Source organism: Schistocerca americana, chromosome 1 (genome assembly GCF_021461395.2).
Source record: "Schistocerca americana isolate TAMUIC-IGC-003095 chromosome 1, iqSchAmer2.1, whole genome shotgun sequence".
Lineage (NCBI taxonomy): Eukaryota > Metazoa > Arthropoda > Insecta > Orthoptera > Acrididae > Schistocerca > Schistocerca americana.
In genome coordinates, this window is record NC_060119.1 from 1,019,530,492 (window position 1) to 1,019,549,932 (window position 19,441).

A 19,441-nucleotide genomic window follows, 5' to 3' on the forward strand; every position below is an offset into this window, starting at 1 on the left:
CAATTACTACGAACTGTGACCTCTCTCACAGGAAATCACAAATCCAGTCACATAACTGAGACGTATTCCATAAGCATGCAATTTCACGGCAAGTCGCTTGTGTGGTACAGTGTCAAAAGCCTTCCGGAAATCCAGAAATACGGAATCGATCTGAAATCCCTTGTCAATAGCACTCAACACTTCATGTGAATAAAGAGCTACTTGTGTTGCACAGGAACGATGTTTTCTAAACCCATGTTGATTGAGTGTCAATAGACCGTTTCCTTCGAGGTACTTCATAATGTTCAAACACAGTATATGTTCTACAATCCTGCTGCATATCGACGTTAACGATATGGGCCTGTAATTTAGTGGATTACTCCTACTAACTTTCTCGAATATTGGTGTGACCTGTGCAACTTTCCAGTCTTTGAGTAGAATCTTTCTTCGAGCGAACGGTTGTATATGATTGTTAAGTATGGAGCTAATGCATCAGCATACTCCAAAAGGAACCTAGTTGGTATACAGTCTAGACCAGAAGACTTGCTTTTATTAATTGATTTGAGTTGCTTCTCTACTCCGAGGATATTTACTTCTACGTTACTCATGTTGACAGCTGTTCTCCATTCGAATATTTACTTCATCTTTTTCTGTGAAGGCATTTCGGAAGGCTGTGTTTAGTAAATCTGCTTTGGCACACTGTCTTCGATAGTATCTCCATTGTTATCGCGTCTGTTTAAATTTGGCATGTTTGTTTCGTTGTTTCTGCAACAGTGTTCTAACTCGTTTTGTGTACCAAGGAGGATCAGCTCCGTCATTTGTTAATTTATTTGGTATAAATCTCTCAGTTGCTGCCGATACTATTTCTTTGAAATCAAGCCACATCTGGTCTACACTTACATTATTAATTTGGAATGAGTGGAGATTGTCTCTCAGGAAGGCGTCAAGTGAATTTTTATCTGCTTTTTGAGTAGGTATATTTTTCGCCTATTTTTCGGGGATTTAGGGATTACAATATTCAATGTCGCTACGACAACCCTGTGTTCACTGATCCCTGTATCAGTTTTTATGCTCGTTATTAACTCAGGATTATTTGTTGCTAAGAGGTCAAATGTGTTTTCACAACCGGTTACTATTCTCGTGGGCGCATGAACTACCTGGTCGAAATAATTCTCAGAGAATGTGTTTAGCATAATTTCGGATGATATTTTATGCGTACCTCCGAAATTAAACATGTATTTTCGCCAACATATCGAGGGTAAATTAAAGTCACCACCAACTATTATCGCATGGGTCGGGTACGTGTTTGAAATCAAACTCAAGTTTTCTTTGAACCTTTCAGCAACTATTATTATTTTATTCTGGTTGCCAACAATGACCTCTCCCCATACTAACTCACAGGAAGTATCTACTTCAATTTCGCTACAAGTTAAACTACTTATGTACATCTACATCCATACTCCGCAAGCCACCTGACGGTGTGTGGCGGAGGGTACCTTGAGTACCTCTATCGGTTCTCCCTTCTATTCCAGCCACAAACACGCCACCGCCAACCGTGTTTAGCCTATCCTTTCGGAACACCGTTAGGTTCTTTAGGTTCTTCGCAATAATTTCGGCTGAGCTTGTATCCGGCTTTATCCAGCTTCCAGTGCCTATAACGGTTTGAGCATCAGTGCTTTCTGTTAGCACTTGGAGCTTTGGTACTTTCGCAACAGACCTACGACAATTTAAAACTGTTATACCAATGGTTCCTGTATCTATACAAATTTGTTCCAGTTCCTTAACGGTGTGAGCAGTGTTTACGTGGATTGGACCTAATTCTCTGGTCCAATTGAATCGATCATTGACTAGAAATGGTTATGATCGACTGCATGGAGACCGTTTGCAGCCGTACATGGACAACCGAAGATTGTCATGTCACTGGGCCACAACCGTTCCTATTGGTTTGAAGAAAATTCTAGCCTGTTCGGGCGAGCGGTTTTGCCACCCATCGAAGGTTTATGGGACATAATCGAGCGGCCAGTTCGTGTACAAAATCCTGCACTGGCTACACTTTCACAATTGTTGACGGCTATAGAGACCAAATGGATCAATATTTCTGCAGGGTACTTGCCATGAGCCCATGCCACGTCCAGTTGCTTTACTACGCCTGGCATAATGAGGTCAGACACGATCTTAGGAGGTATTCCTTGACTTTGTTACCTCAGTGTATAGAAAACAATATCAAAGATAAACAAAAAATATCGCAGTAATATGGGCTTCTCGCAGCTGTTAATTCGGAGCTTCCGGTCGTTCCCTTAATGGGGCCACATTTAAGAGCCGTGTCGCACACTCGTTGGTCAGACGGCGCGGGGTCTGAATTTTTGGCCCCCGCGGCCGGGCTGCGGGTCTAATTATCGCCGCCGCCGCCCCCACAGCGTCTTGGCCGCCCCTTTCTGTCGCCCCGCCGCCCCTCCTCCCCCCGCCGGGCCGCAGTGCGGCAGGGCGCATGCGCGCGCACCCTGCGTTGGCGGCGTCGCGACGCTCAGTCGACGCCGATCCGCCGCCCGCGGGCACAGCATGCGCTAGCCATGGGCAAGAAGAACTCCAAGCTCAAACAGGACACCATCGACAGGCTCACCAAGGACACCTACTGTGAGTAACCTCTCAGCACGCACTGTCGCCATCCCCTGCACCCTGCATGTAGCGAGCCTGCCGGAAAGCGATGTCTGCAGTCGCCCATTGTTGGGACCGCTAAGCCTACAGCATTAAACTCTTTAAAAAAAGTCGGCTTCATTTTCTAGGTGGCTAAATTTCGAGCATGTAGTCATGCAAATTCCATTTCTACCATTATTTCGTCCACGTACTCGTATTTCCTGTCCGATCTTCCAAGTAACTGGAAATAGTCGATCAAGTTGTTAGTAGAATAGTTCGAATTTGCACGCCTACAGACCCGAAATTTAATGAAATGTTTATATCTCCGTCGAAAACCTGAATGTGTGCAGATTTGTGTGATTCGTCAGGGGCTAGTTTAGCCTGCACGGTAACACCAGAGAATGCTTAAAAAATTTCAATCACAGGAATTGCACACAAGTCGGTGTACATCTCGCAGAGTCCTTCAGTATTCCGGATTCGACGTTCCAATAGAAGCACATTATAAGTTATAATATTGGAAGCTTATATCGCTTGATGCGAAATACTTTATTTCATGACCCGTTACGACAGTAACTAGCAGTCATCTTTAGATTCTCAGATCTCCAAGGAATATGACTACACATCAGTCTTGTCGACATACTGAGAACATGCTCGACGAGACATATGTGTAGTTACATTTCTGGGAGACCTGAGAATCTGAGGATGACTGCTAGTTACTGTAGAAACTGGTCATGAAATAAGCTCTTTTGCATCAAGTGATCTGGGCTTCTAAAATTATAAATTACAACGTTAGATCGCCCAACAACATGTGTAAATTATTTAGAAACATATTACTCGAGTTTGCACTTACTACATTTAGCGATAAAATTGACAAGACGCTTCCTATGACCATATTTTATGTTCATTAGGTGTCCATTCGCCGAAACGCATCAGGAAATTAATAAAACGTGGCAGATATGTATGTAACAAATGTTTAATTAATTTATATAAGTGCATCTACGACCGCTGCATCTCATTTCACTTTAATGGAATATATTTCCAGTATTACTTGCTACTACATCTCGCCATATGTTTGCGACGTTAAAAATATTCCAGCTCACATTAGAAGGATGAGTATGTTAGAGGGGGAGGACACCAACTTAATTCCCGTGTCCCTGGAAAAACGGTACGGTTCAAAATGTAATGCAACATGCTCAGGCGTTTCTGACCAAAGAATATGGCTCAGATGGTGTCGCAATAGGGAACGTGCTGCTGATAGCATTTTTTTGGAATTCTTAGACAGCTAAATTAACTGAAAGGTAGAAATATGTAGCATTGGGAGTCAGAGGTGGAAAAATTTGCAGGAGACAGCAATTTGTTTGGCGCTTTAATGCTGCCTCGTACTGTTCAAAGTTTAGAGTCACAACTACTCTGAACTCTGGTATGGAGGACGCGACTCTCTTGAAATGATTCTTTACTATCCGAATGTGGCTGCTCTCGAATTGGCTATTTAAAGCAAGTAAGGACAAACCAAGACAATGAATTTGTTTTGTATAGAAATGTGGTTTGGTCCCAAATATGAACCCTACAGCATGACGAGAAACACTTTCTTTTAACATTTTCCAGTATATGACAACGATATCTTTCGAGGATGCATTGATATTAAATGTTCATGGTTACCTTTCCACATTAGTCCTCAGTAAAACTGTCTCCATAGTTATCTTCCAGAATAGGAAACTCCTTAGAAAATGTATCAGGTTAGCTTGGATTAAGGTAGTAATATTCTGAGGCAGTCCAAACTCTAAGGAAAAGGGATTCCGTCTTGCAACAGCTTTTCAGTTAGCTTAGGTCAGGCTGCGAAGTGAAGACACAGTCTACATGTAGATCCATAGAGGCACGGTACGACGTCGTTCCGTTAGCGCAGGTCAGCTAATCCCAAGAAGGCATTTCGTTGTTACTGAGCTGTCAAATGGTTGTGGAGATTCTGGCTAGAAGAAATACAATTGAGTTACGGTTGTCGACTATCCGTTCATGAATAATTCATGCGTATTGAGTACTAACGATATAATATTACAGCGTAACCAGAAAAGGAGGATTGAATTAAGAGGCGTCATGCTATTTTTGAACTGACAGGTCAGTGGTAGAATGCTACGGAGACTCTCAGGCATTTTAAAGCATAACCTTATGGCGAAGGGTTACAGAGCAAGTTGCAAGAATTAATATTCACTATTAAATGTATAACGTACAACTGTCATCTTCGCACATCTATCAGACTTTAGAACCATATAAAATAATTAATATTAAAGAAATATTAATTAAGAAACTTCAAAGGATATGCAGGGAAGAGGGACGCACAACTTCTCCGCGGCACATTTGCGAATGAGAGAACGATGGTACGAATTGTCCTCATCCACGCGATCTTCCCTTAGACAGGTACCTTGCTACTGGTTGTGGGCGTACTGATCTCTCCATCGAGTAACAGCTTCTGGGCAGCAGATTCAGTAAGATAGTAAACTGTGCTACCTAGAGCTGGTTACGTAAAAGACTTAACATGAGAGATTCTAAAATTACGTGAGAATTTTTTTTATCATATTTAAAACTGAAGACTTGAAATTACTACGATAATTTCAATACTCACTCTCTGTGTTTCATACGTCAAAATGTATGGAAAATATCTCTAACCTCAACATGTTTTACTATTAATTGTTAGTTTATGCGACAAACAGTGAAACTAAAAGTAATTGTTCCATTTCTTATCGAATGATTTCATTTAAGTCGCGGGACTGATTCCTAGTTATTGAAACTCAAGTCGTTAATATTCCTAATCCACATTTTGAGGCGTCAGGCATTTGCTGCTCAGTTAACTGCAAGGCTATAAACAAAAAAAGTGTTATTTCACACAATGACGTGTATGTCTGATTTGTTAAAATAAATTAATTTACTTTGACAGCAATGGTTTCTATTGGAGAGGTAGGTTCATAAAAGGGGTGTTATTTACTTTTCTCCATGTGACGTGTCATTCTTCTGTATATCCCAGGAAATCGTTTCAGTTTCGGAAGAGGAAATACTACAGAAGTTGGGTAGGGAGTGAAATATGCTAAGAGATTTTTGAACCCGACACTGGACACTGTACTCGCCTGGAAAAAAGTTATAACTTGTAGTTACTGTAGCTCTGTGTGTCTCAACAGTCTGGTACCAGTCGTTCAGTTGGACGCTTCTTCGACAACTTTAGTGTCCCTAACCAATCACAATAATCTTAATGGGAAAAAGGGATCCACAGTTTAAAGTTGAATCCGAATCATGTGCAGTTCCTTATAAGTCATTTCATTATTGGGAAGTGAAGGATGGGTTAAAGGCGGGCTGAAAATTTTGTAGTCTGACCAGGCTTCGATCCCACGACCTTTTCGGGTTCAATGGAGGCGCTTTACCATCAGACGACTAGGCCAGACGCTGTAGTTCAATTTCCTATTTTCAAATAATTCATAATAATTTCGGAATTTCACCATCAGTATCGTGAAAATGCTTTAGCCCAGTCCGACAATTATACAACATAGTTCGTAACACAGGTACCATTAAGGAGATTGATTTAAAGGTTTCAAAGAAGATATACGACTCGTGAAGGTGTTCGTTTAATAAGTTCGATAGCGGAAGAACGAGAGAGAGAGAGAGAGAGAGAGAGAGTGAAGTAACTCCACAGACAGACGCCGCTATAAAGACGCCTGAGTAAGAAGGTGAGAAAGGATTTTCTTACAATTTAGAGCGTCAACTTTCCAACATGAGTCGATGAACGCCCTACTTCCACATACGTCTACAAGTTGAGGATTATACAGAGACGTAAGGATGGACATTTTTTTCCGGTAATCATCCACGAATGGTATGGGAAACGGGAAATTACACAGGAATCTTTTTTTCTCCACCACAGATCATAAGTTAGCTTGCAAAGTAGATATTTAAATGAGTTCTTAAAGAAAAAAAGCAGTCACACAGTCACACAGATAGGCTGTAAATTCTTCAGCTGATAAAAAAGAGTGTCGATATTTCCATCGCAGTAGTAATTGGAAACAGTCAATCGTCCAAATAACTGGATGTAATATTTAGAATGGATATGGAACTTAACCATCACACATGCTCAGTAGTGTGATTCTAGGAAAATGCAATAAGTCTACAAAGGAGTTTGCTTACAAACCAGTAGTGAGAATAACCCTAGATTGTTGCGTAAGTACGTTGGACACGTTCAGTATCGGACTAACAGGAAATAATGCACGTATACAAAGAAGTGCAGAACGATTGATCACAGGATTGTTGGTCACATCCAAGAGCGTCACGGGGATGCTACGACAAGCAACTAACAGACCACTGAAGAGAGACGCAAACAGTGCAATGTAAGCTTACAAAGTTACAAGAACTAACTTTAAGTGAAGAATTTTGGAATATACAACAACTCGCTAACTATCACTCCTGTAGTGACCGCGAAGATCATACTAGTCGCAGGACGCACACAAGGGTTGAGAATCATTCTTCCCACGCTGCATACGCGAGTAGAAAGGGAGTCATCCATAATAACTGGCACAATGAGAATGTTGTAAAAACACCAAATGACCCGAGCACAATGACGTAATGGCTAAAACTATTTACTTTTAGTTTTTTTTCTCACCATACTGCCTGAAATTTTAGGACGTAAAGGATATCAACTTTACAGTGAGGGAATATGTCCTTTTGAAAATTAAGAAATTCGATATTTCACGTATTAAATACCGTACATTGTAGTATGGCGTTCCTATAAGATGTTCATAGAAAGTTATAATTAGGAGTACCGTATCTGAAAACACTTAAACAGTGATGCGTAACCTCCAATAAAAATCAGATGCTCCTCAATATGTCAGAAGCTTTTGAAATCTGCAAACTTGATTGGTGCTAATAGGTCGTCATAGCTTGAATCTTTATTTTAAGTAGTCTCTTCCTTTAGTAGGCCTGTCTTAAACTTGTATCCGAAAGAATGGTCTTATATCTCGGATGCTGTAATGAAAGTTTACTCTCACGAGCAGAAAATAAAGGATGGAGTATCTCTACAGACGAAACCTCAGTCTGCCACTGACACGCGATATCTAGGATTTCCTCACTAGTGTATTTATTCCTGGAAGTTCAGTAGGGCAGTAACGTAGCAGTTCCTATCGGTCATAAAAATGAAATACGATCGCCAGTTCGCCCCATCCCCGGGGTAACTCATCCCCCACGACTCCCGACAGACTGTCTTCGATTGAATCGCGGAACTGCCATTTTTATGGCTTCCGCGGGCTGCTGCAACACTTTTTGCACGTTCAGAGAAGTTCCGGAGCATTTAGGTGTTTTTGTAATGTTATCTCAATTCCTTTCCGTTAGTGAATGTACGTTGCGGCCAGTAAAAGAAAGATCACAACAGAGCACGCTTCTAAAATTTACAGAACAGATCGATACCGGATAATTTAACTGTAAGGTACATTAAGCGATTCTCACTTGATTTGCTGGTGCTGAATATGCACGGCCTTCCTGGCGATGGAAACTTTGAGTAGTTGCTGAAACAATACTTTATGTCATATAGACTCTCGTGTAAAAATTGTACACTAGTACGCCATGACTAAAATATCAATGAATCACAGCTGGAACCTGTCAATTCATACTAATTCTTAGGAATAAGTAATTCAGTGGGTATGAAATAGGTTGATCAGATAGACTCGGTTGTTTCTAAAGTAAGTGGCTGATCTCGGTGCTTTGCGAAGATGCTGATAAAATGCAAACATTCTGCAAATGAGACTGCTTACAAACTCTTGTGCACCCGTCTCAAAATATTGCACAGATGTGTGAGGCAGATATTAAACAGGACTAACAGGGGATATTTAAGATATTCCAAGAAAAGCAGCGCAAGTGGTGGCACATTTGCGAGAGGGCGCGACGGAAATGCTGGAAAACCTGTTTGGCAGACGGCTAAAGATAGACACGTTATCTCGCAAAAACCTACTTGTAAAATTTCAAGCTATAGTATTGATTGACGAATCGATAAACGTACTTGAGTCCCCTGCTTATAAAATGGTTCAAATGGCTCTGAGCACTATGGGACTTAACAGCTGAGGCCATCAGTCCCCTAGAACTTATAACTGCTTAAACCTAACTAACCTAAGGGCATCACACACAGCGATGCCCGAGGCAGGATTCGAACCTGCGACCGTAGCGGTCGCGCGGTTCCAGACTGAACCGCCTAGAACCGCTCGGCCACTCCGGCCGGTCCCCTGCTTATCACTCCCGTATGTACTGCAAAGACAACTGTACACTAACAGCAGAGTCAACGGAGGCAGTTATTCGCCTAGGTGGAAAGTTTATAAAATTATGTCACCGATTTCGATTGTGGAAACAATTATCTTCAGATCGTAAAACATTGTTGTAGAGTGTAACACTTGTTACACTCTGTAATGATATTTTATGATCTGAAGGTGACTGCTAAGTAGTATCCGAAACGTTATATTATGTTATAAACTCGCGATGTAGACAAATAATGGTAATACTGAAATTAGTTTAAGCAGTTGTCCTGCCAGCGATCATTACCTGATTCGAACGGGAAAATGCCTAACATGTACAATGCTAAATACCCTCTTCCGTGGACTTCACAGAGATGAGCAAAGAAATAAGTCACTAGGTCAGTTATCCTCATCTACACTTTTATCATTTCAGTCAAATTTAATCTGGTCTAATACAAGCTACGTTTATTTACACATCAAGTGTTGAGTACATATACTACAGCACTCTGTTCCTATTTGGCAGACGTTTATTTTTCTTACAATCTTTCTTCGAAATTTCGACGTTCGTTTTTCGATCAGTGACATCTCAAGGTTAATTTTGAAAATCTATTTTTTTAAATGTCGTACGGCTTTTAGGATTCACACTTCATATTCTTCAAGATGTACGAGGTCTCACATTTTTTTAAATTTAAGTCGCTACTGTGTTCCAATTTGTGTCAGATATTTCGATATCCGTCTCAGAATATATCGTTGTTGACATATGGTATCTTTAATGTAGGTGTTTTATACGCATTCTAGTTAGAGACTGAGCAATTTAGAACACGAACACTATTTAACGTAACACTCATATGACATATAGAAAGAGAAATTTTATTCAACAACCGTGATTGCAGAGTTTACGATGAGACTTACTGCCAGACAGTTTCAGCTATAAAGGATGAGTAATGGTTTTTATTAGAATAAATTTAGGTAATAAGCAGAATAGATACAATAAATCACACACGCTTAAAGGTTCTCGAATCAACTAAACACCTAGACATTAGAATTACGGCCAAATTTAATTGGAAACATCACACAGAAAACATTGTGGGAACTGCGACACGAAGACTGCGTTTATTGGCAGAACACTTGCAAGGTGTAACAAACCTGCTTAAGAGATTGCCTTACACTACACCTGTCCGCCCTTTTCAGCAGTATTACTGCACGGATGGAATCTTTACTAGACGGGTTGGCGGTGGACGTCGGAAAAATAGAAAGAAGTGCAGCTCGATTTGTGTCACGGATATGATGCAACGATCAAGGTGTATGGTTGTTTCGGGAGTATGAGAGAAAGTAATGGAAACGCTAGTCGAATGAGAAACTGTGGCTCTCTTTGGGGTGATAGACTTCGCCTTTAGGCCAGTCCGGTGTTTGAGTTTCGCTTGTCACTAAGTGTAATTTGTGAGTCTAAGCGACTGAGAAATATGTGTCTGCAGTGGGTGAGACAGATGGATACCCAGAAGTAACCTACTCCCGTTGAAGATCTCCTACGCGATCCGCATGATTAAAGGCTACATACGACATACGAGTCACTGTCGACTTTTTTAGATATCCTCAATGATGCAGGAACTTTGGAAATAAACTTGGATATTCATTCACTTTTGGGTGATATGGGAGTTGACTTAAATTCATCTCTTGTCCTTTCGTTCCTCAAATTATAGACTGTAATGAAGTAGTGCCTCACTGAAATCCTCTACTTCCGAGTGGAGCGTGCTTTATCATCCTCAGCTGAAAAGCTGATTACTTTTAATCAGATAAATACGTGTTCCTATATTTTTTATCCATCGTTGTTCTAGGCGTAGAATTTTTCCGATCGGTACTCTGACCAATAATTTCGATATTACCATACCCTACAGTCAAAGCTATATGTATTGTGTTAATTAGACATAAAGGCATCTACTTAAGTAAGGAGTGTGAAATTAATGACAATAGTTCTTTGAGATCGTTCTTGGATGGAAGCACTTTGTTTTGGTGCCTGTCTCCGTGTATGAGCAAATTTTAACGATGTCCAACGGAGACACGAAGGAATGCTTTGTGCCGCATTGTGTGTGGAACATTACCGCATTTTACCTGTATATTACGTAACAGGAAAATATGCAGTGATCTGATATACAGCGGAGATCAAAGCGAAGACCAAAGTGGCAACAGCAATCTCATTAATTTCATGAGTATGCCACTATTGGGCCGTTGACTATCGAGATTCTCCGCGCAAGAGCGTGATAAGCAGCAGATTTTACACAGAACGCTTTACGAGCTATTCCCAAAACAATACTTATGCGTTTCATTGCAGAGTTACTGTGGTATGTGTCCTTTACAGCGTAACTGATATGTGCTAGTGCAGGTGAGAGCACACGCGTGCAGTTTCCACAAAACCTAGTATACTGCTTCACCAGTATGTATAACGACGCTAATTAAAAGAGGTATAACGTGAAGAAAAGTAGTTTTGTAATTCATAAAAGTAGGTATGGAACCTATCGGTAGTTGGATCGCTTTGATGGCAGATGAAAACTCTTTTCTATCCTCTTGTCGTTCTCAACAATAAAAATAAGTACAATTATTGCCTTAACAGTAATAAAGTGTGCAGTTAACGCCGCCAAGAAAATCAGTTAGTAAGTATCAAACAATGGAAAACGTATGCAGAATTGTTCAGTACCACATAGGCCTAATACATTTCGCATGCTGTGCCTGAGGTACTGGCATGTGAAGATTATTGGTATGTTGACTGGTTCTGCAATAATAATGATTCGGATTTGCAGAAACGTCCAAATATAGAATCAAGAACATACACACTAAAATAAAATTTTCTCTAACGTAGGGTCCACGGCTATAACCGTGGTGTCTTTATGCAGTAACCGTGGGAATTGTCCAGCGGTCAACGTCTAAGAATCTTATTGGATGTATTGGATATGTTCAGGATTCCAGTCCCAGCCCGAATATACAAATACCGGCTTCCAGCTGATAATGAAGTCGAGCGAGATGAATATGAGGACGTGTTTTAAAGCAATGCCACTGTAATTTTTTCGCCGTTCTTGTCTACCTGAGAAAGCCGTCCATAATAACCACTTTATTGTCGATCAGACGTTCCTCTCCAACATTTTCATATAATTTTCCTTGGTGACATAAAGTAAATGGATTCAGAGACGTCAAAGCACATTTGAGACCTCTCACATTAGTAGAATTGTTACTGAGAATGAGAATTATTAATTATAGATTAAGGAGCAGGTGTAAGCATTAATAATGGTCCGTAGTTGAAACCAGCAACCCTGGCAATGAGCTATGATATATGGAATATGAAAGTCGTCACTAGCTTAACCTGGAAGACCTTACACATCATCATAGCAATTAATTCTGCCTAGTTGCGATCCTTCTTGGACCCCGCTTGTTGAAAATGTCACTTTCCTGTTTTCTATACTGAAAATAGAGTAGACTTTCAAGTATCTGTAAAAGTGAAAAACGGATATGTTCAGGATTCCAGTCACAGCCCGAACAGTAAAAGTGACAAACGGATAGTTTCCCTACGTATGTTAACGTTTTTCATTATATTAATTATAGATAACTAATATAAGCAACCAATCAGTTGTGATTAATTATTACATTCTGTAGCAATTGGTTTTGTGCATTTGGTTTTGTTTTGATTTTCTGATGATCACGAAATTCTCAGCTTACTTCTAAGTTTCTGAGCATGCCAAATGTCAAACCATTTACTATTATCACTACTGCCCGCCCTGAGGTCCAACGCCGCCTAGTGGCTTTAGGAACTGAGGAAAGCATACAGGATGATTCCGTGATGATGTTACAAAGTTCCAGAGATGTACGAGATAAGGGACACTGGTCCTTAAACGACCGAGTCTAAAGTTATAAGCGACAGTAGACTCTTCTGCAGCAATCTCTTTGCTTCCCAAATTTTGGGACGAGGCTGTATGCACCAAAACAACCAGAAATGTGTAATAAGCAACTGATCTGAAGTGCATACCTTACGAGTTATGAGTAGAGATGTGTTTCACAGTAGCAAAGATGAACACGTGCTCATAGCTCTTAAGATATGCCCTTTGGAGTCCATGTTTACTGGGCACTTTTTTGTCGTTTTGGCTTGTACTACATCCTCCCAAAACATGGAAAGCAAAGAGCCTACAGTAGAAGAGGTCCACTGTCATAGGTATTAGAAAAATTTTCTCCTATAACTTTCGACTCGGTCGTTTCCAGACCAAATTAGTACATCTACCCTTCACCATCATCTATAAAAGTTTATAACATCATCGTAGAATCACCCTATAAAAGCGGAGCGTAGATGATATGGGCGATGGTAATCGAAGGTATAGTGACAGTTGTGGACAACGTCAACAATACTGTGAACCATCTTCCCCGACGGCGAAATCTTCTTCTGTTCGTATAACTCTCCGTGTCACATGGTTACATCGGTTTGAGATGAGTGTGAATTGATGTTGATGTGTTGATCACCAAATTTTCCTGATCTAAGCCCCATGGAATGTGTCTGATACGCTTACGGGCACCAGCTACGTGCTAACAAATCACCTGGCCGTATTTTACGGGAATCACGTATCCCTTGCATACACATCTGGCACCTCATACTGTCGGGAAGCTGCCAAAGACTTCTCGTATCCAAGCCGCCCAAAATCACTACTGTACCGCGCTACAAAAATGAAAGAACACGATGCTAACAGTGTTTTACTTCATCTGTGTATCACGGTATACAATGTACTTGTAAATAAAAAGAACCTTGTTCGGCTGCACAAATACAGTTGGATTACTGGAATGTTCCATGCATATGGTAGCCGAGTGTATAATTGCTTTGCTGGAAGTCGGTCACTTGGATGCTGTCGATAGTTGGTTCAATAATGTATTGATTCTTGTTGCATGCTTTGACCTTCACACTACTCCAAATATAAAAATCGCTGAAATGGATAGGTTAGCGGAACGTGAAGGCCACAGCTCTTTTGAGAGTGTTATTTTAGGTGAGGAAATAGAATACATTGCTTCCAAGAGCACATACGCTTCATGTGGGGTTGTGCCGTTAGGCTGAAGCTACGCGAAACGTTCTTCGTTTGGCCCCGGTTGGTGTACGAAGGTCTTGAAGAAATGTGCAATGTGACACGCTGAAATTTTAATTTTAGTCTGTGTCGCCTATTGCTTCCAACGTGGGAAGAAATAGTGTGTTGCTACATCGAATATTTTGGCTGGCTCTGAGCACTATGGGACTTAACATCTGTGGTCATCAGTCCCCTAGAACTTAGAACTACTTAAACCTAACTAACCTAAGGACATCACACACATCCATGCCCGAGGCAGGATTCGAACCTGCGACCGTAGCAGTCGCGCGGTTCAGGACTGAGCGCCTACAACCGCTAGACCACCGCGGCCGTCTCGAATACTTTGGCCGAAAGGTTTAGGCTTATCTTGGTCGACCTTCGACAGTCCGTCCACTTTATTTTTGCAACTGTCGGTCTCCGAGAGTATACGTAAAGCCGTAGTATCAGTAAAATTCATTCACCAAACAGCGCCTCTAGCTATAGTGTGTTTGTTAGTGGTCCGTCAGGCTAATAAAGGCTTACCAGCGAGGTTATGACTTTAAACTCATAAAGGTGCGATTCTCAATTTGTCGTATAGACATCCAATAGCATTTTCTGTCGTTTTCTTAAGTAACTGTGGGTGAATGACGTGGACTTTTACTTAAAAAATGCCATGACCATTTGCCTATTAATTCCTTGTCCGGTCTCTAGGAGCATCTCTAACGACCTAGATGTCGAAGGAAATCAGGGCTCTTACTGCGGTGTTGGCTATTTGTTGTGCACACACACAAAATTCCTCAACCCATTCAAGTACATGAAATATAGTAAAGTCTTGTACTCTAGAGGAACAATTTTAATCTTCTTTCATTTTCGCTAGTTTTAGCCTAGTCTGCTAGTATCAAAATTTTCTGTTGGTGATATTCTAATTATTTCCTTTCTCTCGGTTTTTAAAATATAGAATTACGTGCTGAAACTTACTAATGAATTCTTTCGTCAGATGTTTGATATGTCTGCAATATACCTGCTGCAAGAAGTTCTAAAATTAAACCGACGTACAACTGCAACGTTGTGTAAAATAAGAAGCAGTCCAGTTAAAAGTTCTAGAATAAATTGGTTAAACAACAAGGAAGATAATGCTATTTGATGAGGGTTTTCCCGCTGTTCGTATCCAGAAACTATCGCAGTAGTAAATATTGCTGATTATTTTGAAGAGAGATCTAAGTTACAACAAACTCTTCCGTGCGTTTCTTGAACTATTATTCCCAACCTTGGGGATCTGATAGCTTCTTCGGTATCATATATTAATAACAATGTCTGCCTTACTTGCCTTCAACTTTGTGAGTGCGGCTCCAGTCTCTTTCCTACGCTTGACGTTTTATCTTCTTTTACGTGTTAAAATAGATAATTTGGTCTGGCGATATATATATATCGACCTTCCTCGGCACCAATTTGAGAATCTTGTTTCATCAATACGTATCTGGTCTGAATGGAATGTCTACTGACTTTATAGTGTGCTTCATACACTGACGCTAACATCCTATAGCAGACCACACGATCGCTGTCATAAGAAGGATCTTAATTTTAAAGGAACGTATAGTCTTCAAAACGTTATTCCGGCCGTAACTGTATGCTTACTTATGGGATCTGAGTCACTAATACCCACTTCAAGACCTCCCATGATGACAGAGTGGCCGTCGTTCTACGCCTCCCTTCAAAAGGAATACCTGAGAGAATGATGTCATTCGAAACAGAGCATTAGTTCAAATTGACAGTGATGACGAAAGGATATCCGTTGTGTTCGTTTAAAATGATTTAAGCAGTCGTTCACTGAAACGATTTGCGAAAGCCATGAAAAATTTTCAACTAGCACATACGGGTGGTAGTAGTGATATATTCGAGTGAAGAAATATAAGAAAATGTAGCGCACCGACAGCGTACAGTAAGCTTATGAGACACATTAAGTTTAGGATATCGACCAGGACGGGTTACAGGAAGTCTTCGAAGCAATCCTTCTTGCTTTGTTACTGGTCTTTTCGATCAGTTCCAAAGTTTCATCAAAATGCTCCCTGAACTTAACTTGGAATCACTGTAGTGTTTTGTTCCCGAAGAGTTAGGAGGATCAGCGCGATAGACTGCAGAACTATTTTATTGCCTCGAACGTACTGACTCATGTTAAAGACAATAAGGAAGAGAACTGAGAGTTAATGGCACTTACAGACGGATATAGGTAATAATTTTTCTATCGCTTCATATACGAATCAAACAAGGAAATCGAAGACTAAGAATGCTAGGAGTAATCTAGGACATGCAGTGTATAGTACTTTGCCTATTATACGAGGGGAACACCAAAAAGTAAGTTACACGTCATTATCGCAGGCCAAGTAACTCCAAGGGAATGCTGAACTACAAAGCGACACAGATTTTTCATCGTACTTACGAGATCTCTGTAACAAACTATCGTAACCTTCTATCAATCTTTCAGTTCCTTGATGGCGGTAAGCCGCTATTTGGTGAAGGTGTCATTCCAGAACCGTTGCGTGAAATTCATCATCACTGGACGCGGCAACGCGTTTATCCATGTAATGCCAGAATTTCATGTTGAATATGTGTGAAATTGAGACGTTTTGCCCACAAGAATCGTACTGTCCCGCGTACTTACTCTTTGGACAACGTTTCCACTTGCCACGCCTTTTCAGTCGCACACAGTGATGCATCTGTTATCGATATCGCAGCAGAATTTTGTCTGCAGGAATCCCGGAACGTGTATTCTCTTCTGACAACGCGCTACTCTCGCTGTGCTATGGTCTTACGACATTTTTAAGTTATTTGCCGAGATTGCTACGTATATGTAAATGTAGAATGGACGATATTGTATTTGAACCCTGCCACTACCGATTCAAATCGTCTTCCGCTATCTCAGAGAATAGGTTGATCTGGTATACGTGATGGACACTCACACCTCATTACTTTTCCTTTGCATTCATCTAACACATAGGTACACCAACGAATAAACTACTCATAACGAACATATTATGATTAATGCAACATATACTCCATACGTCATTTGCGGTCGTTAATAGCATTTCTTGCTACTTTGCGTATACTGTCATTTGCTCACTAGTAATATCACGAAAAACATATTAAACAAAGCCAATAACTTTCCCGGAATATAGAGCGATAATCATAAGCAGGAACTGTGGAACGATAGTAATAACAATGACTGCAACTGCACTTGGAGTGGTGACTTGTCTGACTCTACTGCTAGTGACCCTTATATGGTCAAAATAATTATCAAGTGACCACAGCTGTAGGAAATAAGTAGGAAAGGATCAAGTCTGTAGCAGGAATCCAAGTTTCTGAAAAAAAAAGAAATTCCGTTAGCTGAGACGACGATTGACTTATCGCAAGGTATCATTTTGTTTATTTTTCACTCAATCACTTCTTTATGAAACAATCGTAACCTGTTTCTGCCTTCAAAGGCCATCTTCACATAGGAATATGTTGTATTCTTGTCGCCATTGTAGTGTCTTGTGCCATAGGAATCAAGGGGGAGGATGTTGTTTGATGGCCGGTAACTGCACAGATGTATTAACAGGGCTCTTTATTTACATTAACGGGAAGCTACTTATCTTTAAGAGAGTGCATGTGTTACGTTACAAACTCTTTCGTAATAGTCCATGTTAGCCTCACGGCTGGTGAAGTACAAATCGCGCTATGCGGTGAATGACAGATGCCAAACTGGAGTGCGAGTTGGTGCGTCAGTGAGTGAGCCAGTGACTGAGGGACTCCGGTAGTGACTGAGACTGAGCCCTGCAGTCAGTGACGGTGATCTGAATACTTGCGGTCGAGAGGGCGTTGGCAGCTGCTGCTTGCGAGTGTGTCTTTGGCCTTTCTCCTGATAGGGGCGCTTGATCCGGCGCCACCTATCTATATTCTTGCTTCATCTTCGCCGACTGTTGTGCTACCGACAGCTTACGCCAGCACACAGTATAAGTGTCAGCAGCTTGAGGCAAAAATGTGAAATGACTCAAACTGTAACAGGAAAGTGATATTCTTGTCATAGGTCAGACTTGCTACTTACAAACGTAGTAACTGAATAATGACGCTGACCAAGCTGCTGGTTTTATATAAACAGCTCTCATAGCTATGATTTTAATCATTCCTAGTAATGTTACACTACCTCTGTTTTTCTGGGGCCACCGAGACGTTCGGCATCAAGTGCACAGTTATTTACTTAACCAAAAAGATACACTTTTTTCTTACATACCTTTGACCATAGTAGAGAGAATTAAAGAAGGATATTTGTTGTTTACTCTTTTCAAAATAGTACTAGCCCTACGCTGTTAACCAAAAAAGTCACAAGATAAGGGTGGAGACACACTGAGTCGATATCTGACACAGTTAGCGAGAGAGTCTCATGTAGCGCGTTTGCAACATCTGAGCATTTCGATGTAAGGGGCTCGTGGTCGCTGGTGGCTCCATACGAAATAATATTAGGGTGAGTCAATAAATAAGACACAAACTGCGGTAGAGACGTCAGAGCCGCGTTTACCACTCTGAAATTTATTTTCCTTTCCAACATACTGCCCTTTTGGTCAACTTAAACTGCCCATCGTTCGACAAGGCGTTAAAAGCCTGCAAAATGGAATTCTTGTTACAACGTTCGCATCTGACGAGTGACTTTATATAAAAAGTTTAGTTGGTCCCTGAAACTGCTGCAACCCACAAGACCGATGTGTCCTTAGGGCAGCAGAATACCTGTAAAATGGGAAACAATATGCCATCGCTGGATAAACATGGCGGCCACGAAGCTTCTTGTTTGTGACTTTTTCTTGTCCTTCGCTAAATGCCTATAGCCAACTGAACAAAAATTTTCATGAAATAATCTAACGTTATACGGAACGAATTGCGCTACGGACGTTCTCTGCAGCAGACTCTTGGCTCGTAAAAATTGCTCATAGCATACCTCCCATCTTGGTCTGACAGCAGATGATTTAACCATTGGACGCAGATAATTGTGTATCGGCTACCTCAAACGCGACTTGTGCTACCACCTTCTACATACGTATAGGTACGAAATTTAAAACGATAGGCGCTATTCAGACGTTTGCGATTTATTCGTTGACTCATCCTCGTAATTAACTATGAGTTATTCAGTTTTTTAGCCGAGTTAGGTTTGTTTTACGAATATCCCTTCATAATAGTGCAACGGCTTGTAACACGGAATCACCAAATCATACAACACAAAAGACGGAGTAATGCAACAACCCACAGTACTGCGACTGGTTGCCGTCGCTGTGGGAATTGCTCTGCATAGCGTCATTGTGGCCCTGTGCTATCGAAGTCAGTGAACCCACACACAAATTCATATCTGCCTACTCTCCACCAGTAAAACTTTCCGCTCAGCCCTCTGTCGGTGCTAACGTAAAACTAACACTACCGGAAAAACAAACTTGAGACAGAGCAGAGCAGTACTGAACGCAAGCTTGAGGACTGCAAGTTGCTCCTTTTATT

At 40.9% G+C, this 19,441-nt stretch overlaps 1 protein-coding gene across 1 annotated transcript in view; it reads left to right on the top strand.

Annotated features, from left to right (window-relative positions):
- Positions 1–2,517: 2,517 nt before the first annotated feature.
- The window catches only part of LOC124616383 (frequenin-1), a 274,518-nt gene continuing 257,594 nt past the window's right edge, over positions 2,518–19,441 (top strand). Inside the window, exon 1 of the mRNA XM_047144692.1 lies at positions 2,518–2,613. Coding sequence (XP_047000648.1) covers positions 2,550–2,613 — 64 coding nt within the window. The 5' untranslated portion in view covers positions 2,518–2,549. The remainder of the gene's footprint in view (positions 2,614–19,441) is intronic.